This window comes from Seriola aureovittata, chromosome 12 (genome assembly GCF_021018895.1).
Source record: "Seriola aureovittata isolate HTS-2021-v1 ecotype China chromosome 12, ASM2101889v1, whole genome shotgun sequence".
Classification (NCBI taxonomy): Eukaryota; Metazoa; Chordata; class Actinopteri; order Carangiformes; family Carangidae; genus Seriola; species Seriola aureovittata.
In genome coordinates, this window is record NC_079375.1 from 1,385,158 (window position 1) to 1,413,106 (window position 27,949).

At 42.5% G+C, this 27,949-nt stretch overlaps 2 protein-coding genes across 2 annotated transcripts in view; both read right to left on the reverse strand.

The window, feature by feature from the left end:
* Positions 1 to 10,930: 10,930 nt before the first annotated feature.
* On the reverse strand, positions 10,931 to 16,318 carry ttpa (tocopherol (alpha) transfer protein). Its single transcript, XM_056392464.1, has 5 exons — positions 16,068 to 16,318; positions 14,719 to 14,872; positions 12,413 to 12,606; positions 12,011 to 12,121; positions 10,931 to 11,432 (listed from the first exon to the last, which is right to left on the reverse strand). The coding sequence occupies exons 1-5, from the start codon at positions 16,245 to 16,247 to the stop codon at positions 11,184 to 11,186; spliced, it is 888 nt and encodes a 295-aa protein (XP_056248439.1). The 5' UTR covers positions 16,248 to 16,318; the 3' UTR covers positions 10,931 to 11,183.
* Positions 16,319 to 21,222: 4,904 nt separating this feature from the next.
* LOC130178833 (xenotropic and polytropic retrovirus receptor 1 homolog) overlaps positions 21,223 to 27,949 on the reverse strand; it is a 59,223-nt gene continuing 52,496 nt past the window's right edge. Inside the window, exon 16 of the mRNA XM_056391356.1 lies at positions 21,223 to 27,153. Within this exon, the coding sequence (XP_056247331.1) occupies positions 27,099 to 27,153 (55 nt within the window). The 3' untranslated portion in view covers positions 21,223 to 27,098. The remainder of the gene's footprint in view (positions 27,154 to 27,949) is intronic.

Below are 27,949 nucleotides of genomic sequence, written 5' to 3' on the forward strand. Positions count from 1 at the left end.
CTAACACCACGCTGTCTGAATAAATGCTGATGTTTAGCCTGTTGAAGTTCACTACAGAACTATTAGACATTGCAAGAAATAAAGTTGACTTGAATTATGTGCTCCCTCCATCTCGATTCCTCAATCTCAGCTAAAGAGACATTTTTATTCACTGGCCTTTTTAGCTCACTAACCTTTTAGTCTGTTGTCGTGTTCATAATTGTGCATTTGGTCCTTTTATTTGTTAGTTTGTTTACATGTTCCATATACAATATATTTACTATGCTTTCTTTGTCTTTCACCTTTTAGTTTTACTTGCATTTGTTTATTTTAATTGTCCTTTGAGCTGCACTGTGGTCCAGTCAAGCTGTGTTTAAATGTGCTCTAGAATTAAAGTCGACTCGACTTGTTCTGTCAGTCAAACAGAAACAGCATAAAGGCGACCCCCTGAACCAACCAGTAAGAGCAGAGAAAACCCTAATAAAAACACACGTACATTGGCAAATGGTTCAAGATGAGTCTCGTAAATGCACATCCACCCAGTCACACCTCCAACCCCCACACTACTATCCACACAGCCTCATGCAGAACACTGACCATTTGGTTATCTCACAGTAGGTGGTGGTGGTGGTGCCGGTGGGGAGGTGATCTTTTACAAGCACAGTTGTTCTCACATACTGTATGTTGACCAGTCACTGTGTGGAGAAGTGATTTGGGTGTGAGCAGTGATCTAATCACTTCAGCAGAATCAAATTTGCATGATGGATGTGTGTGTGTGTGTGTGTGTGTGTGTGTTTGTGTGTGGGTGGGGTGGGGGGGCAGGGCAAGTAAATGGTCACATTATAATCTCCCACAGGTTTAATTTAATACACAACTAAATTATCTAATATTATAATACATTTCTTTACAGAACCATGTCTGAGTGCTTTGAGTGGCCTAAATGTAAAGTAATGAAATCTTTAAAGTGTATTTTCTAGATCAGTGTCTCACCGTGAGTAACAGGACTAACATGTGGTAGTTGGAGCAGTTTTAGTTATTTAGTTCTTTCGAATGAAAGATTTCTTCAGTGGTGTGAAGTGGGCAGCATGGCTCAGTTAGACAAAAAGTGATGTGACATACAGTAGTGGGTCCTAAAGACTACTTGACATTTGGATCCCACTGTACCTCTGTGTACAAGGGATTTAGCATCACTTGAATCAGACTCTGATGACAGCTGACTGGTTATCTGGTCAATCAAATCAGATCAAACCACACCCACAGAGTTCTGATGAGACCTGTGGACATTTGTGTAACGTTGATTCTTCAGGGGTGGACTACAGGCACATCAGTGTGTATGCAGTAACTACAGTACAGATGGACGATAAAGGAAAAACCTCAATGAATGAGTTTGTAGAAACTTTTTATTGTATCATAACCTGCAAATAAAAACACTTTCCATCGGAGGGATCGCCTTTATCTGATGGTTTAGGAGGTGGGGGTGTACCTAAGTCTCACTGGGAGTGCTCATGTTAGCCCATGGCAATGTGGGACCCTGTGAATAACACAAGGACCCTGTGAATGGTGATGTAATACCTGAGGTAACCACACCCAGAATACAGACACTGTCACGTTGCTGATATGTAAGCAGTCTGTTGTGTTGTGACCCCCCCCCCCCCCCCCCCCCCATTATCTGCCAGTTTACAGATAAGGGGTCGGATGCAGTGACTGCAGGGCAAAGGGCAGAGTTGCAGCTATCCACAGTGGGATGGAGACGATGCTGTGGAAAAGATAAGTGTAGCTGGAGGAGGTTTCTGGGGTGCTAGACGAGTCTTTACAGTCCTATGGAGGCGGTTAATGCTCCTCTCACTAGTGTGTAGGCTGTAATGAGTGGGCTAGTAATGACCAACAATTTCAGCAGCGGGTCCTGCAGACTGTTATCAAATGGAACTCCATAGCTTCATGTGTCATGTGGGGAACTGGATCAATCTCTCCTCTTATGGCTCTGAATTTTCCCTCCTGACAAAACACTGTAGATGTTCAGACCCCCCCACATGAAAAGAAATAATCCCCTCATCAATCTACTCGCAATACTGAATATATATGAAAAAAGAATTTTTGAAATTTTTGCAGATTTATCAAAAGTGGAAAAACTGAAATATCACACTGACATAAGTATTCAGACACTGTGCTGTGACAGTTGAAGTTTAGCTCAGGTTCCTCCATTTCTCCGGATCATCTCTGAGATGTTTGTACACCCTGACTGGAGTCCACCTGTGGTAAACTCAGCTGATTGGACACGATGTGTGAAGACACACACCTGTCTATATAAAACCTCACAGCTGACGATGCAGCTCAGAGCAGAAACCATGATCAGAGAAAGGACTGTGTCGAGGATCAAAAACATTTCTGCTGCAATGAGGGTTCCTGAGAAGAACAGCGGTCTCCATCATTCTCCCATGAAGAAGTCTGAAACAACCAGGACTCTTCTAGAGCTGGACCTGGACTGACTGAGACATCAGGGAGAGGAGAGGAGACCAAGACCCGGTCTCTCTGAGCTCCAGAGATCCTGTGTGGAGATGGAGAAACTTCCAGTTTCTGTTTTTATGTTCTTCTTACAGATACAGGTACTGTCTAAAAGTAGTGACTGGTACTCTTACACTCTTCCCAACACAGAGGCAGTACACGTTCTTTATAAAAACGTTTTGCTGAGCAGGTTGTTTAATGATAGAATTATGTTTGTTCCAACTTTTTTCCTTTTCAGTTGTGTATAGCATCTACTGCACTCCTTTGACTGTTGCTCTCAAGTTTTAGGTCATTTTATTACTTCTAGAAATCTGCACATAGAAAGTAAATAAACAAACAACGGAACTGAACTGAGAATACACATTTTTAGTTAATTCAGTTTGGGGTGTGATCTGCATGTGTGTGTTCTGGGTTTGATTTCTAACGGGTGACTTTCACTCTGTCCAGCAGCTCTCTTACGCCCTCTGCTGGCAGCCTGCAAGACCTCCTCTCTGTCAGAGTGACCTGTTTCTCTGACCCACTTTATCCATTTACAGTAGTCACACTCGGAGACGCACCAGCAGGAGTGTAACTGTCGGCTGTGGCTGGTCGTCAGCCATCAGGAGTAGGTGCTCTCTCTTGTTCGCCAAACAGATTTCAAGATCAGAGTCAAGATTCAATTGAATTATCATAATGCAACACCAGATTGTATAATGAAACTACAGTTGTAGTCCCTTTATGACACTCACAAACTAGAATCACTTCCTGGTGGTTGTCTGCCTCCTCCACTCAGATCAGTTTCAGGTTACATCCTGTTTATCCAGAGTCGTAGAAAATATGAACCATCTGTGTGACATTATGTTGAAATTTTGCTGTGTGAAGTCTGGAGTAATGGCTAAAAAGTGTTTTCTGAGGTCACACTGACCTTAACCTTTGACCTTTAGCAACCAAAATTGAAACTTTCAGTCAAGGCGTTACTTAGATATCGTGTGCACAGGAATGGGACGGATGGACAACATGAACAATATGGCTCTGGCTCTGACTGTCACTAAAAACACAAGTGAAAATAAATGAATAAATAATCAAGTTATAAAATCAAAACAGTTTGGATGGTGTAGTGAGGAGGATGAATTCAGGAGACTCACAGTTGTCAGACAGCAGCAGGCGGACCAGGCTGTGGCTGAGGTGAGCACTGCATGTCAGTATCCTCTGGGCTCTGTACAGTCGCCTCACCTCCCCTCGCCTCGCCTCGCCTCACCTCCCCTCGCCTCCCCTCGCCTCGCCTCGCCTCGCCTCGCCTCGCCTCCCCTCGCCCCCCCTCGCCTCCCCTCGCCTCGCCTTGCCTCCCCTCGCCTCGCCTCGCCTGGCTTCGCCTCACCTCCCCTCGCCTCGCCTCGCCGGGCTTCGCCTCACCTCCCCTCGCCTCGCCTCACCTGGCTTCGCCTCACCTCCCCTCGCCTCGCCTCGCCTGGCTTCGCCTCGCCTCCCCTCGCCTCGCCTTGCCTCGCCTCGCCTCGCCTCGCCTCACCTCATCTTGCCTCACCTCACTGATGTCTGTATGTTGGGTACCATTGAGTTTGGTGGTTTTAATCACCCTGTGCAGAGCCCTCCTGTCCCGGGCTGTGCAGTTTAAAAGTTAACTAGAACTTGACACATGAATTTAGCCTTGTTAGATTTCCTTAAGACATACAGCCTCTCCTGAGCTCTCTTCACACAGGTGGGGATGTGTGATGACCATATGTGAGGTTGACTCCTACAAAACCTGCAACTGTTCCATTCTCCACCTCAGCTCCTCTGATGTAGACAGAGGTGGGGATTCTTTGCCTCCTTTCTCTCTAAAGTCAACAGTCAGCGTCTTGGTTTTGTTGACATTGAGCTGTAGGTTGTTCTCTGTGCACCAAAGTTGGTTATTGATTGTCATGGGTGTAAAGTGTGAACAGGAGGGGGCCGAGCACTCAACCCTGGGGGACTCCTGTGAGTGGAGGAAGTGTGACTGCCAGTCCCAACTGCCTGAGGTCTGTTTGTGAGGAAGTTCAATCCAATGGCAGTGTGGTCCTCGAGGTTGTATTGAACTCTGAGCTGAATCACCACAATGCATCCTGATGTAGTTGTTGTTATTTTGAAGGTGATGGCAGTGGAGCTGGCCTCCTCTGCGGATCTGCTGGTTCTGGATGAAACTGGTGAAGGTCCGATCTGTGATGTACTGGAGAACCAGCTTCTTAGAGCACCTCATCAGAATGGGGGTGAGTGCCACAGGGTGGGAATCATTTAGATGACACCGTGCAGACCTTTTAGGGGCAGGGACGGCTGGTGGGGACACCTTCCTGTGACAGTGATATGAGTCCCCTCACTCAGCTGGTCCTGATGCTAAATTCACAAACATTCCTCAGGACCAGTCTGACAACAAACCAATCAGAAAAACGAAATTATATCACACCAGATACAAAATGATGTCATCCACTGGAAAACAAACAGAAATACAAAGCAGAATGCAGTGCTATCTGGCCTTAAAGAGACAGTACACCACGGCAGCCTACGTGAGCACGGTGACTGACGTTAAACACAGATCCACTCTGACACAGTAGAGACTCAGTGAGCAAAGCCTGGACAAAGAGACAGGCCCATACAAGAAGTCATGGCTCCCCAGAAAGGAGCGCTGCTGCCAGCTGAGTCATGAGCACAGAATAGAGACAGAGCTGCACCAAACTCCAGCCAATCAGAACTAAATGTTTCCCAAAATTCAGACACAAACGTCCTCCATTCAACCACAGGACCAACAGTTCTCTATCAGTTGTGTGTGACCTCCTCCCTTCTGCAGAGTACTGTTGATGCTGTTGTATCAGTGTGTTTTAAATATACTTTTTACTGTGATGCTGCCTTTTACAGTCTGCTTTGGCAATGCTGTATCTGACAATTGTCATGTCAATAAAGCTTCTTTGAATCTGAATCTGAATGTGATATGTGTACAATGGCAGTAATAACATCAGCTGACTGGCTCATGTTGTCAGGCCCAGCAGATCAGCTGACGGTGGCAGGTCTCTGGAGGTGGCGTAGACTTCACAGCTGACTGTGGATGGGATCAAAGTGAGTGTAAAATGTATTAAGCTCATCTGGAAACGTGGCCCCACACATGGTGGGGGCTCCTGCTTTTGTAACCTGTGATGCTCTGGATCTGCTGCCTCATATACTTGGTGTTGTTGGTGTTGAGACCTCTTTCCGTCTCTGCTGATGCCAGCAGCTTTCAGTCTCACCCGCACCACGTTGTGTCCATTGACCCAGGCTTTCTGATTGGTTAGCTGCTGCTGCTTCATCTGTCCACACTTCAGTGGTTTTACTCCAGGTTTGATCAGCTGGGAGTAAATTGGCAGAAATCGAGAGTAGACCAATGAAAGCTTCAAAATAGTTTTAATTAAATTGAGATCATTGTAATGGTATTTCATCTATTTGTAGAACATTTTTCAAAACCCAAGTTAAGATACACAGACACATCACAGCCTCCATCATGTCACTTTATTGATGTTAGAAAAAAAGGAATTGTGGGTATAAGCTAACAATGTTTCCAAACAACTTCAATCAAGTTAAGTAAATAATCCATCTGACATTTTGTCAACTGAACTCATTATAAATTCTGACACTGATAATTTAAAGTTAGTAAGCAGAACTTTGTACATTTGTAATGACTCAAAGATTAAGATTCAAATGTATCAGAAGTCTTATTTGTTATTTGTTGCAGTTTTTACAGCGTAGATAAACAGTTGCATTATAATTGAATTTTGATTTTTTTTTTTTTTCATTGTTAATTTTCCTCTGTTCTCTTCATCTCCAGCAGGTGGAGTTAAAATACACATGTTGATCTGCAGTGAGGATCCAGTTGTTTAAGTTTCAAATAATGATTAACGGCTCAAACAACAACAAACTGACATTTTCCCACAATCCAGGTCAAAGTGGTTCTGTCAGTTACAGTCAATCACTAGCACTATATAATGTAAATAACCTTGTCCTTATATGAAACTATTCAGATTGTACAAATTTAAACTGCGTTTCCTCACTGTGATTGACTCATGTTTATCTTATGGAGGTTCAGTTTATTTCTGTGAACCCCTTGAATTAAAATCAAAAGCATTTCCTGGTAAGTCCTCTTCATGCCTTGCTAATGCTAATCCTGTCTTTGTGTACATACATTTGTTAATGTTAAAAGCTGCTGAATCTTACATATGATGAATAGCACTGCAGATGTATTACTGTAAAAGTATTACCTATCCATGCCTTCAACAGGTAAAGGGAAGTGGGAGCTCTGAGTTAGTCCAGTTATATCAGTATATCAGGTGTTTAGTGTGAACACTGAAGCAGCTTCAGTGAGCTTCACCTCTGTGTATCTCTAAGAGGAACAATGAGGAGACGACACACAACGCTGTTGATTAACATGTAGATTTCATCAGGTCAGTTTGCCTCACATCAACAGACAGGGTGGACAAATCAAACGTCTTCCAGTCAATACAAACACTGAAATCAAAGATCTTACATGAACACAACAAGCATGAATAATTATGAACAATTCACAAGTTACATATACAATAAACACATGTTTAACATGTGATATTAAATGTGAATATCTTCCATTTTCACATGTAAACTATCACATGAGCTTCCATCATGTGACCTGATCACATATGATATGTTGAATCTGAGCCTTTCAAGTGATTGTGAAAAGGTTTCTCTCCAGATGTGATTTTACAGACGATCTCAGATTAGAATAAGACACTTCACTGAAATAAATAAATCTACACAGGTCAGCAAGGTCTGCAAAACTAAGACAAAGAGTGAAAATAAATTGAGTGTTCCTAGTCATTCACCTGTTGGAGTGAGGTGTGTTCATATGGAAGGTGGTGTAACTCTGAACAAACGCTACAGCAGTGTGAGCTGAAGGGGAAGTTAGTGGTTGGAGAGATGATGGAAGACGTGTTTCTACAGCTAACAGCTGATGAGGAAACACGGTTCTCAGTGTGTTGACAGGAAGTCGAGCTCAAAGGGTCCAGAGTCTTAAAGAGTTTGTGAACTAAAGTCTACATGAGCTGGTGAAGTCTCTCATGTCCATTAACAGTCCACAGCTACAGTATGTTGTTCTAGAGGTGTCATTATTTCTTCAGTAACAGCACTGGTGAAGGAAACCTCTTCAGCCTGTTTCACATTATTACCAGCCTTTATGAGTGAGCTGCATACCAAACAGCTTCACTGTTGTCTCGGTTTCAGCAGCGTTTAGACAGAGCCCAATAAACCAAAGGGGAGTGGGTGGGGGGTGGGGGGGGGGGGGGGGGGATCTCATGTTGAAGTGAGATCTCTGCCACTGATACTGTGCGTGTCTCTGTATGTACAGTTAAACATGAGCAGTGGTTGTACTGTCGTTGTGGATTGAGCCCTGGAATCTGGGTTTCGCAGTGTTGCAGAGTAGATCATGTTTACTGGCTGGATGTTTGCTGACCACTGATCAAAGGTCAGTCACAAAGACACAGAGGAGGGAGAAAGACCTGAAGAGAGTAAAGCATGTGGCTTTATAAAGCTGCGTTACTGAGTGTTTTTGTGTTAATGATTTAATGTTAGTGGTGGAAAAAGTATTACGATCTTTTATTGAAGTAAAAGTAACAATATCACAATTTAAAAAACTCCCCCAAAACACATTCATAATCTTTATAAAAGTATGTAAGTATAAATGAAAACACCAGCCACACACTGAGCCAAGGCATGTTTCATTTACTTAGCTTGAGTTTGAGTCTTTCTTTCTTAGCATGACATTCAAAATTCACAAATACAAACAGATAAATAATTGCACACAGCTTTTGGTTTGATATAACACACACATTTTATTAGCAATATTTGACAGTGTATTTATCTATTTGAGGTGCACACATTTCATCAACTTTCTTTGTCGGTTTTTCTATATTAGCTTCATAAACAAAAGTATTTGATTGTCATGAAGTGAATTCAGTTTTCTTTGAGGTACCGCTTGCTGGGGGTGTTTCTGCTGGAGCTTCCTGTCTGGCTGTCAGGAGGCCCAGCTCCATCACACCTGTTAAATGGTGCTGATTACTAGTTGGACTGCGCCATCTTCCTCCAGCATCGTGGGAAGGGGCAGTGCTTTCTAGTTTCTACTTATTATTTCTTTGACAAATCTGTTTGTGTTTATTTGTTTGAGTACTTTTCCTGAGTTAATATGGTTCAGCATTATACAGACACGTTTTGTGATTATTGTAGTTTGTTTAAATGGTTATGTGTTAGTCCAGTGGTACAGCAGCAGGCAGCTGTTAAATCTGACACACAGCAAAATGATTACTTTTTGTAAAATACCTGATAGAAACGAGCTGCGGGTTTTAAAAGCCTCTGTGAGCTGTCAGCTGTTTTTGTTTTCAACTCACAGGTCCAGCTTAGCTGAAAATAAAATCAAGATTTACACACAGGGAAAGTGTCACTGAAGGTTCTTTGAAACAACTGTAACAGTGAAGTGATTATTAGGTTTGTAGAGTGTAATTGATCACTTTTCACTATCAGTTCCCTGTTTGACCAGTGGATATCTATTTACACTCAGTGGGGTCCAAAAGTCAGTTTTGGACTGTACTCTGTATTGACCTATAATACTGAGGTACAGTGGAAAACAGTATCCTCCATGAACCAGGTAATAAGCTTGAAAGACAAATGCATAAGAGTGTACATATACACAAACATGTTCAAACGCACCATTTATTAACAAAATTCATAAGAAAAGTCCATCATTTCACTGACCCATTCATGAGCACAAACGTTGCTGACAAACAAGAATATAAGACCAGGTCTCTGGCGCAAATATTAATATGATTGTTCCAGTTTATAAAAAGAGCAAGTTAATACGCAGCATCATATGGGTTGTTGTACAGGTCAAGTAATAAACAGTTAAAACATCACCATCATAACTTCTATTTTCTTTTATGTAACTTTAAAATCAATGTCATTTAAAAAAATACTAAGAAATACATTATCTTTTTTTAAAAGATAAAAAGTCAAAAATTCACCAATAAAATCAACTCCTGTTATCATGAACATATTCTATATGTATAATTATAAAGTCAGTGAGAACAGCAAATTCACATTTTAACAATACCTGGGTATATTGGAAATATGCATAATATTGGTCCAAAAGGTGCAAGGAATCACTATCTACTCTTCATACATGTTACATTACTCCCCCTAGATATAAATTATTATTATATTAGTTTCAAAAACCTTTTAAACTGTTAAAATAAAGACCATAGTTCAAGCAATGAACCATGAACAGACAGCAGACAGATGAATTTGTTTTGCTGATTAGATGAAGGTCTGGATGGAGTGATGATCTGGAGGGAAGGCAGGGTTCATGTTCCAACATGAAAACACACTGCTAGAAACTGTTTAGACTCCAGTACTTTCATTGGATTTGACAGAAAGATGATGGTTTCGAGCAGAGCTGGTGGGGCCTGAGTGTCTGCAGAAGACTGAACCGCTCCTCTGGTTGAAGCTTAGTCTCCTGCAGCCGCTGCACAAATCCCCTTCTACCGATCCACAGTAACATTCAGCAATATTCATGTAAAAGTGAAAGACTAAGATACAGTCGGTTTGTTTCCAAGTTGAGGTGACAAAGTAAACTGATCAGCCTTTGGACCAGTCTCTGCTCCAAAACGCTAAATAACTTCATAATAGTCGAACCAGTTCCCACCCTCACCAAACTGTCAACGCTGAGCATCGAGCAGATATCAGCAGATTTAAAATACCTCCACCAACCAGCCAACGTACAGGAAATATGGTCACAGTCTCTCCTTCCTGAGTTACAGTGTTCAGTAATGGCCAGAAGTGTTTTTGCAGAAAATGATGATGTCAGAGGGAAGTTGACCTTTGACCTTGACCTTTGAGTTATGGACAATAACATCTTTTTTGAGGTTATAGTGACCTCAACCATTGACCTTCCACCACCAGATTCTTGAGTCCAAATGAATGTTTGTGCCAAATTTGAAGAAGTTCCCACATGGTGTTACTGTGATATCGTGACGATGAGAACAGACGAGTGGACGGACAGACAAGCTGAAAACAGAATGCCTCGAGCTCTGACTGTGGCTGCCTCAGACGCAAAACAACAGTTCAACATTGTGTAAAATTTATTATAATTATTTGCTCTCTATTTCAGAGTGAGATGAGGAGATAAATATGATTTTCATTTTTTGCATGTGAAGCACAGAGCTGGAGTCAGGACGGGGTTGGAGGGAAATAATTAGCTAGTGTGGCTCTTATCTAAATCAAAAACAACTCCCATCAACACTTTTAAAGTGTCTTTTTACACTGTGTTTTGTTAGTTTAACCTGTACATTGAAGAAAGGGAGTTAAAGGGAGTTCTTGATGGATAACAGTTTTTACGCTCACCCAGCACATTTGTGTTGTGTGTCGTTAGCATTAGCATGTGGTTGCTAGCTTGTGGAAGAGAGACCAGCCCAGACATGATGCTGTGACTTCAGCTACATGTGTTTCAAGCAGAAGATGCAACGTCACCTTCTGGTCAGATTTCAGTGAGCAGTGTCCTGTAATAGGGAGACTAAAATCATGTAAACTCAAAGTCCATCTGATGGAGAAATCTTTTCAGCTCTTTTAAAAGAGCAAACAACAGTACTCCAGAGTTTTAGAAAAAAAATGGCTGCCAGACAGTCAGTGTCCAGAGTAAGTTCCAAACATCATCCCTCTGAGAGGCGTTCAGTCTCTGCTTCCCCTGAGGTCAACGAGTCTTCAGCAGTGATGGCGATATCAGCCGTCGGGTGGGTGGCAATCTGCTGCAGGAGCTTCTCCTTTTGAAGCAGCTGATTGGTCCAGTCTTGACACACCTCCTCTATTCCAGGCCCCTCCCCTCCATATTCTGGTGGCAGGATGTCTGGTGAGAAGAAGTCACCTAAAGTGTCGTGGTAATCAGCCCCGTGCATATGGATCTACAGAGGACAGAAGGAACTGGGTTTTAAAGACATTTACACTCTGTATTTGTATGTAAAGGAGAGTCTGAGACCAGAATCTGAGACCAGAATCTGAGACCAGAGTCTGAGACCAGAGTCTGAGATCAGAGTCTGAGACCAGAGTCTGAGACCAGAGTCTGAGACCAGAGTCTGAGATCAGAGTCTATGAACAGAGTCTGAGAACAGAGTCTGAGATCAGAGTCTGAGACCAGAGTCTGAGATCAGAGTCCGAAACCAGAACCTGAAACCAGAACCTGAAACCAGAGTCTGAGATCAGAGTCTGAGACCAGAGTCTGAAACCAGAACCTGAAACCAGAGTCTGAGATCAGAGTCTGAGATCAGAGTCTGAAACCAGAGTCTGAGACCAGAGTCTGAGACCAGAGTCTGAAACCAGAGTCTGAGACCAGAGTCTGAGACCAGAGTCTGAGACCAGAGTCTGAGATCAGAGTCTGAGAACAGAGTCTATGAACAGAGTCTGAGACCAGAATCTGAGACCAGAATCTGAGACCAGAGTCCAGACCAGGTGGGTATGTTTTCAGTGTAATCATGGATCTCACCCTCTGTTTGATCTTATCTGGCAGGAAGGGACGAATCATGGCAAAGACTGGCCGGAAGAACATCGGCTCATTGACCAGATGAATTCCTCGAACTTTAAGTGGAAATGAGTCCTAAACACACACACACACACACACACACACACGCACACACACACAGAGAGGGAGAGACAGTAAACAGCTGAACATGATGATCTCAGAAGACATTGGTAAACCAGTCTGTCATCACAACATCATGTGGTGTAACATCTGTCATAATATAGTTAGTTAAGAACTCAAGTTCTCCTTTTTTGGTAGAACCTGTTATAAAGAGTTGTGTGTTGTTGTCATGGCAATAAAAACATTGTTGTGGATGAAGACCTATATGAAGCATGTATAGAGTTAGAACCATGATCGAAGGCCTACCGAGAGAACAGAGGATATCTTTCTGGCAAGGGAGGGGTTAATCTGCAAGGCGTGGCCTAAAGTCCATCCCTGTAGGTCAAATATGGCCTTCAGGCCCCGCCTCTGCGTCTGTGTCTCCATGGAGATGATCTCTGACGTCATCAGGCTGACCCTGAACACCTGGAAGGCCGACCAGTCCTTTGGGTTCCACTGACCTGGAGACAGACGGACATGTTACTGTACTCAGACCAGTCAGACGCTACACTGCACTACTCTATATGTGTTATTGACAATGACTCAAATGACTAAAGAACAATTTCTGAGCTTCTACTTTTACTTTGTGTAAATTGTCTGCCTGTGTTTTTCGCTTGTTTTGTTGTTTTATCCATGTGAAGCACTTTGTAATCTCTGATTTTGATAAGTGCTTCATAAATAAGCTTTATATTATTATTCAATGATGCTCTAAATTTCTTTTAGCTGTTAGCTTAAGACTGTTTGAGTCTCACAACTGTCATTGCCCACCACCCCTATAAAGATGGTGATGTTTTGAAGGTAGAATGTTCTAATTTATTGTCTTAGCATGCTAACATTAATAAACGCTAGCTGAGGCTGGTGTCATTAATGTCATTGGTTTTAAAGGTATCTGGTTATAAATAAAGTTATGGGCAAACAGAAATTTTGACCTGATAATGGTGCTAGATGCGAGATCAGGAGATAAATATTTTTTACAATTTATCCTCTAGAGAAGGTGAATGTTTGTTTGGCAAGTCATTCCATAGTTGTGGAGACATTTCACTCTGAACCAAAAAAACGAAATCAGTAGGATTCGTCCTCTGGGGATCAAGAATGTCTTCACAATATCTCTCTGTAATTGATCCAATATTTGTCCAGATTTCAGTCTGGACCAAAGGGGTGGACAGACAGACTGATTGACGGACGACAGCGCTGCTAGCATGGCTAGAAATATATTTCCCTCACCGAACCGAAACCGCCACAACCGTTTGTTTACACAAGACATGCATAATTTATCGTTACCATGGTAGTTGCCAGCTAGCTGACCAATCAGAACACACTGGGCTCTGATTGGTCAGCTTCAGCAGGAGGAGGCGGGGCCTTAAAGAGTCGTGAGCTCTAACAGAGCCTTCCAGACAGAGGGTGAAGAGAGTACAGTATAAAATGTACAGAAGAAGAAAACTAATGTCTTTTCAGAACATTAGAGTTAGTTTTACACATCCAGCAGTTATACAGCGACATTAGCCTCATTTCGAATGTCCTGTATTTACTCTCCTTTAGCTCTGTTTTGGTCTCCACCAGCTCCTGAGGGAAACGTCTGGCTCTTTAGCTGCTAAACCCTCCACTGTCAACACTCGTCTGCTGTTTGGAGCCGAGCAGGTCGAGCTTCAAGTTAGTCATCAAGCTTTTTCACTGTTGCTAGAAATGAGGCTGATGAGAGACGAGTTTGCGGTTTGATGGAAAACCAAAACAATGAGCTAAAACGCAGAGCAGATTCTGATTCTCTGTGGGTTTGGAATGATATGTGACATTTTTCATATTACACATAGTTGTTTGATCCATTGTGAATATATAAAAATGATTAGTGCAGTTTTAAGGCTACAGTAGTTGCATTTTGTCAGGAAACAAACCTGTGTGTGATGAACAACAGATTATGTGAATTTGAGAACAGCTGAGTTAAACGGATAAATGTGTGACACATTCAGGACTCATCTATTTCCCTTTACATGTGGGTGTTCCATGTAACCAGGGAGTAGATAAACTGGCTCAACAAGGAAATGTACACTTCATTTAAAACATCTGGCTGACATCGAGAATCTGAAACTATAAAGCACATCCTTATAACATGCAGAGAGAGGGCTACTGATGACAGAGCTACCTGTCCAACCTGTCTTTAAACAGGGAACAGTACTGATACACAAACATAGTAACTTGGCAAAGCCCCATATGTTAAAACAATAACTACAAGTGATAACAGTAACACATCTACAAGGAAGAAGAAGAAGATTTTATTATTGCATCAAAATGACATCACTCTGACACACCAACAGATGCCTGAGGTGGGTGAGTTATTTTTGAAGTTCAGTCCTGTTCATTGTCTGCATGAATATTTATGTGACTTGCAGTTTGGAGACTTGGATGGACATGAAAGTCAGATACTGTCTGATGGTGCGGTGGTGTTTGATTTATCCACGGCTCAGTGATGTTTACAGCTGAAACATCCGTTTGACTTTGTTTAGAAAAAGTCCTGTCAAATGATTTCACTTGTTTGCACATGTTCAACAACCATTCACACACACAAGCTGCATACTGACCGATCCTGTAGACCAGCACCCTGCTGCCGCTGTGGTCCCGCTGTGGGAGGACGCCATGATACGACGTGCCGAGGAGGCCGAGCACAGAGAGGGGAGACAGGCAGCCGCTGATCTCAGGACTCTCCCTCCGCCACCGCTGGTAGTTCAGTAAAAGCTGCAGGGGACGAAGGCGTGTTCAGGGACATCAGGGAATTCACAGGAGTCACAGGAGGAGTTGGCACAGGTCAAATATTTTCTAACCTTTACTCTCTGTTATCAAACCCTCAGAGTAAATGTCTCTGCTGCTGCAGATCAAAAAGGAAATAAAAACAAAGCTCAGACTGTTGAGCTGTAATAAAAACTGATAAATGTCTGTGTGGATCAAAACAGAACTTAGACCCACTTGGCTGAGCTCCCACTGCTCTCAGACAACAATAAGCAACTCAGCCTGTCTGCTGATATGAAACTAACACCTGCTCTGACGGACACAGCAGCTCAAATGAAGAGCTGCTGTGGTTTAACAATCATTTTTTAGGAATGATGTAGTGATAACTCAGCGACAATACTCTGCAGTACGTAAAGTAAAAGTAAATTCAGTCCTGAATCCAACACTGACACTAACACAACACAGCAGTGATATAGTCACACTAGAAACCCTCGTCTGGTTCGCTGGGAATCTGTTTGTCACAGTCACAGTTGTTTAAACACACACTTTGCTACAGGCCGACGAGGACAACAGCACTGGACACTTTGTCTGAGCTGTTTTAAAACACTGTGTGTGAAAGTAGATCAGAGTGCACGGAGCAAACACACAGAAATAACATGTTTAGTGTTCATCATTTCATTCTTGACTCTGAAAAGACATTAGTTTTCTTCTTCTGTACATTTTATACTGTACTCTGTGTGAAAGGCTCTGTTAGAGCTCAGGGCTCTTTAAGGCTCCTATATACGTCCCATGGTCCGAATGTGGCCCATACACAGCATGACTGTCAGATGCTACTTCCACATGTATCCAACAATAGCACAGGATAACAGCTGGAATCTGCCCAGATGTGGAGGTAAAGTATTTGGGCCAGAAGTTTCATTTTGCAAATGTTTTAGCACATTTGCTTTACACGGTGCAAAATAAGCAAAAGACATCTCAAGTAAGGAAAAGGATTTCTGCACAGTGACTGCTGATCTGTGAAATCTGTCTGATCACTCTCCCAGAAAAAACTCCTCCCTGGCGCGATCAACAACCGCCCAAAGTTTTTCTAAAATTCCGGTTCAGTTCTTGTTGAATCTCTCAGACTCGCTTTAAGTTGGGTCACTGTTGTGTGCGCTCCAGCCTGTCGGGAATGGTAGTTTTCCCGGGGAGAGTGCGGGTCTACCTTCAGAGAGAGATCCACGTCGAAGTCTCTGGCCCGCAGAAACTTGATGAGGAAGCCGTCGGAGAAGGTCCGGACCGCGGACAGCTCGGCCGCCTGCAGGGCGCTCCGCCTCAGGCTGATCACGTACGGCTCCAGCTGCTCCGCGTCGTCCGGCAGCTCGCTCAGCTGAGGCCCGTTCATGTCGCCCTCTGGTCCGGTTACATGTCACTGCTGCAGCAGGGGAGAGAGGGGAGGCTGAAAATGGACGGAGGGAGGGAATGTGTGTCTGTGTGTGAGCGAGAGAGAGAGACACAGAGAGAGAGAGAGAGAGAGAGAGAGAGAGAGAGAGAGAGAGAGAGAGAGAATGGAAGCTAAATATGTCTCTGCCTGCCACAGCCCGATGAACTCAATAAACTACACGTCTGTATGATGTTAAATGATTGTATGTAAGTAAATGCATTAAACTGTGGTATATTGTAGTGAATTATATTGTATTTTATTGTATTTAAAAATCTAAATCTCTTTCAGTGAGCATCACTTATTTAATAAACTCCTTTGGCTGTAACATGTTTTGTTCATGCCAATAAAGCTATTTGAGTGTTTCAATTTAAAAGAGATTTCTCTTTTTTTGATTTTTACAAAAACACTTTATTTACATATTTGTCATATCAAACATTTGGTTCATTTTACATAAAGTGATTATGCCGATCACATTTTAAAAATAAATTATTAAGTTGAAAATTGTGCGAAATGCAGAAGCAGCAACAGAGCAGATGATGTTCTTGTGGCACCAAACAGTTTTAAAAACCAACCCTCTAAATCTCCTGTTTGTTTATAAAATCTGAACTCTAACCAGAGTCTGGCCCTGAGCTTTACTTGCCACACTGTCTTGGCCTCCTGCCCTTCTCTGTTACATAAATTGCCATCTTTGCTTCTCCTGAGAGGAAGTTCAGGAGCTGCCACTTGTTTTTGTTGTAGCCAGCTCCCATGATAAAAACCCTCTCGGTAAAAACAACATTAAAGAGACTAAAAACCAATGTTAAAAGAGAGAAGAGCTCAGTGAGTCTCTTACACTCTCATGTTGGTCACAGAACGGACACTTGTTTAAAACAGCAGCATTAAGAACAGAAATAAAGGCATCAGAGTCAATAGCACCATGTAAAACTGTGGGTCTGTTGCTCAGTCCGACCTTGTAGATGCTCTTCACACAATTTTCATAAAGTGTCCTTTTGTCAGCTCTGTGTAGAGTCGGTTCTTGTGCGTTTGTGATTTTCAGTAGGGGTCAGTTCTCCCAGCCCTGGGCTCAGGAATATTTCCGCGAAGGGTTCTGCAGCATCAGGTTCATTTCAAATAGAGTGATTATGCAAGTCACATTTTAAAATTAAATTATTAAGTAAAAAATTTTGCAAAATAGAAAGAAAGAGAGGCAGAAAGAGATAGAGAGAGATAGATAGATAGAGAGGGGGGGGCACTGTGTTGGTGAAGACGCAGGTGGATGAATTGAAGTTATGTAGGGAAGCAGCCACTGTTGTAAATGGAAATATGTACATTTACTCAAATGCTGTACTGAAGCTCAAAACTGAGTTTTTCCATTCAATACTACTTTATATTCTGCTCAGTGCATCTCTGCAGCCCATCATCTTAAATATGATCAATAACTGTGTTGTCCACCTCCCTGTGAGGGTCATTCAGCCTCATGCCAGAGACCGGTACAACACTTTTATAACTGTATTGAATCCCTGTAGATGTTATACAGTATAGGACCCAGAGTCATTACAGGTGTTCATTATTTAGTAGCATTTACTTCACCAAGTGATATTCAGTCATTTCTGGAGGATAAAGTGTTGTTGTGCTCCAACTTCTCCCCCTGCTGGTCATCAGTAGCTACTGCAAGCTGCAGTGACCTCGCTTCATCCATGTGTCTGTGTGGATTAACCTGTCCAACAGTCTTCAGCGGTCAACATGTATTTGAATGTATCTACACGTACGTGATCTAATGGTTGGAAAAATCAGATTCCACTGTCTGTAATCATCTATCTCAAGAGAATATCAGCCAACAACTGCACCACAGTAACTCCCCAATGTGATGCAATGCTTGTGTTAAATTCTGCTTTGTGAAACTTCCTGATTTTGTTGTGTGTTCTTGTGTATTTTGTGTTGGTCCAGCCCTGTACTGATACTATAGACTGTTGAGTTGCATCATAGTTAGAGCTCCATATGGTGTAAAGGTAGATGTCCATGTCAGTGGCGGCTGCTGGTCTTATAAGGAGGGGAAGCTCATTTTTCGGCCTACATCATAAAATGTGTCCGTTTATTTAAATGTAAATTCGCAGAGTGACAGAAGAGAGTCGCCAAACACAACGCTAGTCGTTTTTAACAAAGACAAAGTCGCTGAGGATCAGTAACGTCTCCAGATCAACTCCGAACAACGGAATGAAAAACTTGCAAACGGCTCCGGTGGATGCTTATACTTCAAGATCGCTGATTCGCTTATTTTGCTGTCAATCAAAAAGGGACTCAGCCTCAGACAGATCCTCCAATCATCATGCAGAAGCCCATCGTCCGGGCCAGCCCACTGTCCCATAGACCCCCAGAGACGCTGAGCGTCCGATGGGCGGGACAAAGCCCAGCATTTATCCAATGACCGTCTAGTTTCGCTGGAGTGGAACAACCCACTCTTTGCTTCCCCATTGAAGTCAGTAGACGCTCGGCGTCTGCACTGTGTAAAGCTCTGTGGCGCTGCGGGGAGGAATGAGAAGAAGTCGTGTCGGTTACCTGTGATAAGGAGCTGATTCTGAACAAAAGTGTTCTAGCGCATATTTAGTCAATGAAATGTTCACACAACAGCACATATTTGACCACTTATTTTGTTGACATTTTAGGGGAAGCGGAGCTTCCCTTGCAGTCTCAGAGCAATCGCCACTGGCCCATGTGTAGTTTGATTATAAAGCAGGTCTAGGTTTTATATTAATACTGTGAAAGTATCAAAGCCTCAGTCCACAGAGAAATGCACACAGCCTGTATTCAGAAACTGAGCCTTAAAACCAGCCGTCAGGACTTCTGGAACATTGTGATGTCACAACAAAACAGTCACCACTCTCTGCCCCGCCCCAAGCCCCACCCACCTGGAACCACTATCCAACCTTGCAGGATTTGGTTTCTCTGAGTGTTTACCTGAAATCTGCTATATTTTTATTGGATCACTCTGAAAACAGTGAGCCAATCAGAAGAGGCTCAGAGCCTCCTCTCTTCTGATTGGCTCACTGACCTGTTGTTACTAGAGCTCCAGAGAGAAGCCTGAGAGAGGAGATGTAAAACTACATTCAGATGGTTTTTGGTTCTTAATTCCACAAATATACTGTATCTTCTTATGGATCAACACTTCAAATAAAACACAGAAGAAGAGGAGAATATGGAGCTTTAATAAAATGAGTCCTGTTTTGTCCACCTGTCTGTACACAAATAAAATCTTGCGGGTCCTTTAGATTTGCAGAAAACTCCAGCTGCTCAGCACTGTGTTAGTTTCTTTGACTGTCTGGCTGGTGTTTATTCTGCTGTTGTCATTAAATGTGTTCACTCTCATCAGATACCTCATGGTCCAGTGTTGTGCATTGTTAGTGAAGGAGTCTGTCATTCCTGCGCTGGATTCAGAAGGCATGTACCTGTGTGAGTCACCTGCTCACACTGATCCATAAACAAGTCATTTCTAATGGAAGTCTGGTGTCGTCAATTCAACCAGTATTTAAATCTTTAGAGTTTGACTCATGTAAATGTATTAATAAAGAGCAGTAGAAACAAATAAATGATGCATCATTTACATCTGATTTCATCATAGAACGCTGCTTCATTACTTTTTTTCAAATATTGACAATTTTACCTTTTTATTTAAAGTTCTAATCTGTAACTTTTCCCCATTAAATGATTAAAAACATCTAGAGTGATGTTCTATATGTTGTTGAGTTGTGTTCTTACATCACAAATGTTTCCATCAATTCTCAAGCCAGAGAAATCTGTTATTTTAATCACAGGTTTCATTGGTCTCCTGTCAGTGACATCATATCCTCTATGATCATGTGTCAGTGTGTTTGTCTGACAGAAGCTCAACATTGACTTTTATCTAGTTTTAAGCCACATACACTTTTGACACCTTGGTGGTTTTCAGCTCTATATTTGAACCAGATGAAGGATTTTAGTCGTCGGACGTCTGGATCTGAAGTTATCAGAGAAACAAGCTGAGGAAATGTTAGACAGCTCAGCTCCCAGCTGCTGGAGACGTCCTGTCCTGTGTCACTGAAGAGCTTCGGTGAATCTCTGAAAAGTCAAACTGCTTTATTCAGTGTTTCTACTGGTTTTAATCCCCTGGTGTGTTTGTTATGGAGAGGAGGACACCTCTGTGGATAATTCAGCTGCTGGTAAAAACCTGCTGAACATCTGCTTCATAAGTTATCAGAGAAACAATCAGAACAAAGGTTAGCATCAATCTCAGCTCCAACTCTTCCCTGAGTCTCTGTCCTCCGTACAGCGTCGCTCAAACTCTGACTTTAAAGGTCAAACTGCTTCATTCAGTGTTTTTAACAGTTAGAATCACCGGGTCTGTTTGATTTCCTGAACCACTGACACTGAAGCTGAAATGTGACGGAGAGGAGGTATTAAGTCTCAGGTATCTCAAAATCGTACTTTAAGTTTATATATTCATATCTTCACTGTGGCCTGAGTCCACGGAATTAAACTACAGGATTTAATGTCTCTGTCACTTGGAAGGTGAACAGGGGGAACCAGGCACCTGTGGAGCATCACGCTGCTACTGGAAACACAAGACAAGACCCACAGCACAGTCACCCATTATACAATGCTCCTAATCAATATACTCATCATTATATAATCAACAGATCTGGGTCACTCTGCAGTGGGGTCAGAATGTGGATCTTTATCCAGGTCTGATAGAGCTTGAGGTAAGTGAGCTTGAAGAGTCTCAGGTCGTCAAACATTTAGACCAGATGACTTTAACAAAGAGAATCATGTTATCTGAGAGGCTCCAAGCTCCAGACCCTGCAGTCAGCTGAGGACTGGAGGATGTCGAGCGCTGTCTCTGTGCGTGTGTGTGTGTGTGTGTGTGTGTGTGTGTGTGTAAACAGAGGCACCAGAGAGACCAGAGAACACATGGTGTCCTCACAGGTCGGGATCACAACAAATGTTTTTAATGATCAGACTCATGACACTTGACTTGAGAAAAAAGCCTTTAACAACATGGTGACCGCAGCATCCTGAACCTGCAGCATTCTGGACCTTGACCTGCAGCGTCCTGGACCTGGACCTGGACCTGTGGCATCCTGAACCTGCAGCATCCTAAACCTGCAGCATCGTGAACCTGCAGCATCGTGAACCTGCAGCATTCTGGACCTTGACCTGCATTCTGGACCTTGACCTGCAGTGTCCTGGACCTGGACCTGCAGCATCCTAAAGCTGCAGCATCCTAAACCTGCAGCGTCCTGAACCTGCAGCGTCCTGAACCTGCAGCATCCTGAACCTGCAGCATTCTGGACCTTGACCTGCAGCATCCAGCGGACCTGTTGCCTTGGGAACCCGAGCTCAGCTTGTCTTCAGCAACAACCCTGTTTTCCCACTGATGCATCAGATGTGAGGACAGAGAGCCTGGAGCTGCTGGTGGTGTTTTCTTCCTCTGTAGAACCAGATTCCTCAGTCTGTTTTCAACACAAGGACTTTTACATCTTCAGTCTCACCACGTGATCCTGATGCTTCACTACAGAGCTGAATGTCTGACAGTCATCTGATGCCAAACTCAGTCCTTTGTGGTTCCTGATGAGGTCTTAGAGAGACAGCAGTAGTAGCAGTAACAACTCATACAGACAGGTTTGTTCTCAAGTGGCACACAGAAGCCATTTAATAGAGTTTGTGTCATTCACCAGTTCACCAAATGAAACTCACAAGTGGGTCCAGACCTGTTCTACAAGTACAGATCTCCACAGGGGAAACACTCATGTGACTTAATGATGACATGTTGGAGGCTGTATTCATATTTTCTCGTTGTTTCAGTAACACCACTGTCCCGACACTGATATATTAGTTCTCTCTTTGGCAACATTTGTGTAAATGAAACTTTCCCAAACAGACTGGAGCAATTTAACGTGAGTTCAACTTAAAAACCGGAATTCTCCTGCCGCCTTCACAGTCGTTTGATGGATTTTAAAATGTGAGACCACCTGATTTTAGTTCACTGAACTGGAGAAAACAAGTCAAACAAACAGAAAATATGAGACTGAATCAACAACTGGTCAATGAGAAAAGCTTTACAGTGTCATATGCACATGAACAGGTAACATCATCAGGCCAATACCAGTCTGCTGAATCTGACTTGTGATGTTAGTACAAACAAAAAGAATACGAACATGTTCTTGCATAAGGCCTGATGAAACTGGAAAATGGAACTGGTGAAAAAATCCTTAAGACGTTCGGAACGAACTTCTGTTTGGTCGAGAAGGATCCGCCTCTCTGGACCAGAGCTGGGTGGTTCTGGTTTCTACACAACTCATGTTTTCATCTGACAAAAGAGGCCGAATGTTTCAGGATTTAAATGTTTAAACACAAGCTGTTGTTCCAGAACTGTGTCTGAATAAAATCAGATGAATTCTGATTGAAATCTGGAATCTTAATCCTGAATATTAACTGTGAGATGCCAACACGGTATCTCACAAACAACACACTTCTGTCTGTGTGTGAGACCCAGCCCTGTCCTTGACTGGCAGCTTTCATTTGGACTGACACCTGGAAAAGGGGGGATAGTTTCACCGTCTGTCACAGTCTCACAAACCTCCACATACAAGTGTGGCGTTCAGATGTAATGGGAGAGTGAGGCATCACCTGGAATGTGGAAGAAGAACTAAAGGTATGTTTTCCAACTTTAATCCCAGTACACCATGGTCCAAATCAGTCACAGCATGGTCAGCATGCCGGAACAGGATCATCAATCAACAAGAGAAACACATAACATGTGAAACACACAACTCCATCAGGCTCTGTAATGGGACACAAACAGCTTTCAGAGATCATCCTATGTTACTTCCTGGATTTGGATGCTAAGCTAAAAGCTATGCTAAAGCAGATCTCTGGGTGTATTCATGTGAGAAACATACATTCATGGAGTAAAGGTCTCAAATGGTACATTCATTAAAGGACTGCCAAAAAAAAAAAAGAGGGATCAGGTGACAGGAAGTCAATAAGCTCACGTCCTGCTTGTGCATCAGCAGGCTAAGGTGCAAAACTATGTCCTGAGCTCAAATCTTTATAACACAGGAATAATGGGTTTATGATAATCTAATACGTCTCTCAACATGAAAACCTGAGGAAGTAGAAAATAAAAGTCCTTTAGAAAGTTCAACTGTTCTCTTTGGATGGAATGATTGTGTCCGCTGCAAGAAAATGATAGAAGACAGACAGCAGTTCACTTCAAAGCTTGTGTACAAAATGTTCTGATTAACAGATAGAAACAAGAGACGAGTCCTGAGCTCCAGAGGTGCAACAAAAGGCAAAGTAGAAAACTTAGAGCTGCTCCTTTTACTGTCCAGAGACAAACTGAGGTCAGTCAGAGAGCTGCTCATCTGTGACTGCAGTTGTATCATGAAACGACAAAGGATCCAGGAAAAGCTGCAGCCACAGATGCATTTCATATGACTGAACTAAAGACCTCATTAAAATGTTTTCAGTTTAATGTTTTTTAAGATCAACGTTTTCTAGCTCACTCCAATTCAAAGATTCATCCTGGATGGGCACAGAGGTTTATTGCAAACCTCAAGCTACTTCCTGAACTGCCAAAATCCAGCTCCAAGGAGGCACCTGTAAGGTCGGGGTTTGGGTGGTGGAGCAGAGTTAAGCTGCATGTCATTGCTAAATGTTTTGTTTACAAGGCTAACTGCTGAGCTGCTGTTACTGGTGAGCTAATCACGGCTAACTCTAGGATAACCCCTGGAGATTCTCCCTGCTGTTTTGTTTACTCCCTCCTGGTCTGTTGTTCACTGTTCTACACAGTGTTCAATAAAAAGTTTAATAAAAGAGAAAAGAAAATCAGCTTGCTAACATCCTTTAGCTCGTTAGCTTAGCTTGGTTACTAATGGAACAATAAGACCACACAGTTTATTTGTATCTGTAGAATTAACTCCCGTCTCACAACTGTGAGCAAACAGTTTTTACTCCGAGGATTTTAAATAAAAGTGAAGGGTGCAAGACAACTAATGAGCTATTTCCTTTATGGACTCTGTAGCTCTCTGTCCCCTCAAAGGTTAATGCTGTCAGGACAACCAGCTGTTGGTGGAGTCAACTTTGAACCTCGAAGGGCAAAAAAATCTTGTGGATTTCCTTTGTACTATGGAGTAGTGGTGTCTCCATGTGGCATTTCAATGGCTAAATTTTACCCCAACACTGACTGCTGTGTTTGAATTCTTTTTATGACATCTGCAACCAGCACAGATGACCTGACTGAGGTTTAATCTTTGTTTCATGTTGCAAGATTTACTTACACACCAGAGGAAGTTGTAAATAAAGTTTGCAGAAGCTCTATCTATTAACACAGTTTCTCAGTGTTAACGCTGAGCAGCAAGCCCCCACTTCAAATATGTCACACCACTTAGGGAATGTGAAAAACTAAGCTCTAATCTTCACTCTATTAAAAACATATAGAAAACATTTTCTCCAGTGTAATCACAACTACCCGTCTCTACCAAACAATAGAGATGATTTGATTTTGTGGCTCTAATGACTTGGCAGCACAGGGGTGGGGGAGGGGCCATTCCTCAGCTGGTAGAGCAGGTTGGGCACTGATCCCTGGATTGGTAGGAAGAACTGGCGTAAAAACCTTTGCCAATTCAAATATGCAGATGCTACCACCTGTCACTGCAGCGGCTGAAACACAACCATGATCTGGCAGCACATACTGACATTAGTGTCTGCAGCGCTGACATGATGACAAGAAGTTTGTGAAAAGAGTCGCCAATATGCAGATGATGTGATGGTGTCTGTGTGTGACCTGCTGTTGGTTGCCGTTAATGGAAATTCACATAAATTCTGGTATCATAACATGAACAAATAAAGACCAGCAGGTACAGGTCTTACACCAGTCAGCTGCTCAGTTTCTCTGTTTAACAGAAACACCTGATTCATTTCAGTTTCTCCTCCTGACTGATGTTAAACATGTCTGACATGTTGTTGTACTCACCACATGTGCACATCTACTGATCTAATTAGAGCATAATGCTAAATTTATCAAGGCATCAGGCAAACATGGAGGAAGTTTAGAGTTCACTTCACTGGGCAGCAGGAAGCAAGTAAGACTTTCTGATTTAATCAAAATAAAAGTCCTGGTTCTCTCTGCTACTGTGGTAAAATAAAGGCGATTTCAGAAGAACACTCACAATGTGCTGAATATTACAATTATATATTGAACATACAAATATATTAAAATTACTTCCTCAATCAGATTCAAACCCACATGGATCCTTCAGCACCAAACCAGCTGGATGAGCCACTTCCTTCAGATTCAGCTTCAACTGTACAGTCCTTCTGACTGCATGTTTGAGGGTGTAAGTGACAGACAGGTGACCTCCCCCCTTTTCATCATCATCATCATCATCATCATCATTATCATCACATTTCAATGAACCAACATCACAGACTGTTTCATGAACCAGCAGCTGCTGCTCAATCAGTCTTCCGTTTTTCTTTCAAGGTTTCAGGGGACAAATTAAAATTCCTTGGGTTGATTTTTAAAAACTGCTGGGTCTACAGGTGATGACAGGTGGTGTTCAGGCATCGTTCCCACTCATACATACATAAATAAGTTGGCATACATTCAGCAGTAATGTTTCAGGATATTTTCTCACACAGGGTGACTGGGAGTTACTGCAGGACACTTCAGACCATCTTCTTCTTCTAGAAACAACAAGTTGTTTCTCAGCTGAACAGTCATTCCAGCTGCTGTTCCAGTAGTTTTTCAATTTCACACCACTTCCTGTTTTGGTCCATGTCATATTTACAACAATGGTTACAAATAATCTATAGTCTGTATGTTTGTGTGTGTGTGTGTTGCATGTCCATGAACAATAAAACATATTAAAATCACTGTCTTTAGGCATTGCAATTCACTCTTCCTATAAAGTGTCTGTCTGTCTGTCTGTCTGTCTGTCTGTCTGTCTGTCTGTCTGTGTGAGAGAGAGTATGTCTAAAGCATGTAAGGTGCAGGTAGGCAGCTCTGTGATGATGGGACAAGCTGAAGAGCACGGACAGTCAAGCCAGCGACTGACTGGTGGTACCAAATGTTCGTCTGTTGACCAGCGGGGGGGGGGGGACACACGGTGGGACCCTTTTATTCACTCACACGAAAAAATAAAAAGGGGCTTCAGGTTCAGTTCCAGGTCCAGACTACAGGTGGATTCTTCAGGTGCAAATGGTACATCATTTATTCAAGGCCTTTTTCTAAGTGTTACCTGGATGCTGGGATTGGAGGAGGAGACTAATAGCTGAGGGCGGCGCGGGGGGGGAAACCTTTTGGACCTGGACAGCAGTTGGGCTGGAAGTGTCGGCCTCTCCCTGTGTGGGAGTGTGTGGCACTGAGAGGGAGTGGGGACACTTCCTGTCAGGGTGATCGGCTTGCATTCCATTTAGCTGTGTTGTTCATGCTAGGCTGAGAACCAAAGCAAATGGCTGAGGAGTGAGTGTAGTTCTAGAGTCCACCTCTGGGTGGTTGAGGATGTCAGGGAGAGATGTCTCTCACAGAGTCTAAGTGATAATCCCACCTGTGGTTATTATTGAAGGAAGCAGTGGGAGCTCTGTGGCCGTTCCTGCTGGGCTGTTTGTTCAAGTCTTCTAAGTTCTGAGCCCAGGCAGAGGCTCGTGCACTGGAAAAGGATTATGTAGGCATGAGAGTTCAAAACTCATCCTCGGTTCAGAGTTCGACGCCCGACTCGCTGGGTAATTCCTCGGTTAGGAGGCGGAGTTCCCTCCTTTGAATAGATTCTGGACCCAGGCGAGGGGCGTGGCCTGATGTCAGGAGTCATCATCAGTGTCCTCTATCAAAACCTTGGTGTCACGGGTCTTGGACCTGGAGGTGAGAAGAGAGACTGTGATTTAGACTCAGAGATCAAACTGTCACCTCCAAACTTTACATTAGAAAAGCTGCTGTGCTTCCATATGATCTGAAGCTACCAATCACAACAAAGAGCAGATGTTACACAGTATACTTAGAATGTACAATGGGAGAATGTGAGTGGTTTGGTGTGAGGCCGATATTAAATACATGAGGGAGACAACAAAAATAATTTCAAAATAAAACCATCATGAAATCATAAATAGAAAAAAGAGTCCAAACAGTCATTTTAGGGGAAGATCATGAAATTTATAGTGTTGAATTACTAACTTTAAATACTACTACTACTACTACTACTACTACTACTACTACTACTAATAACAATAATAATAATAATAATAATATTAATAATAATTGTGAGAAAGCTATGTAATGAGACCAGGATATATTCTCCCATACGAGCTGATGTGAAAACTTTTATTAAGAAGCAATAACGCAGCGGAAATGCTCAGGTCAAGTCAAGTTATACAGGCAGCATTTTATGTATATTTGATTCTTTGTTTCCATTCAATTTAATATATATATATAATATATATACATATTTGTTCCTGTTTTTTATTTGTAGTTTTTTATTTTTATAGTTATTTTATTTAATTCCCAGTGAAATTTACTGTTTCAGTTACTGATGTAATTTTGGAAAAGTTTATTGTTAAACTGTAAAATACCCTGCTTTCATTACAATAATAATGATAATGAAAATAATAATAATCATGATGTAGAGTTTCAAAGAGAAGGGTGTCAGACTAACAAC

Coding starts and splice junctions, on each gene's coding strand:
- ttpa (XM_056392464.1), bottom strand. CDS start 16,247: ATGAACGGGCCTCAGCTGAGCGAGCTGCCGGACGACGCGGAGCAGCTG. Junction 14,873..16,067: donor ACGTGGATCTCTCTCTGAAG/GTAGACCCGCAC, acceptor CGTCCCCTGCAG/CTTTTACTGAACTACCAGCG. Junction 11,433..12,010: donor CAGATAAGATCAAACAGAGG/GTGAGATCCATG, acceptor TGTCCTCTGTAG/ATCCATATGCACGGGGCTGA.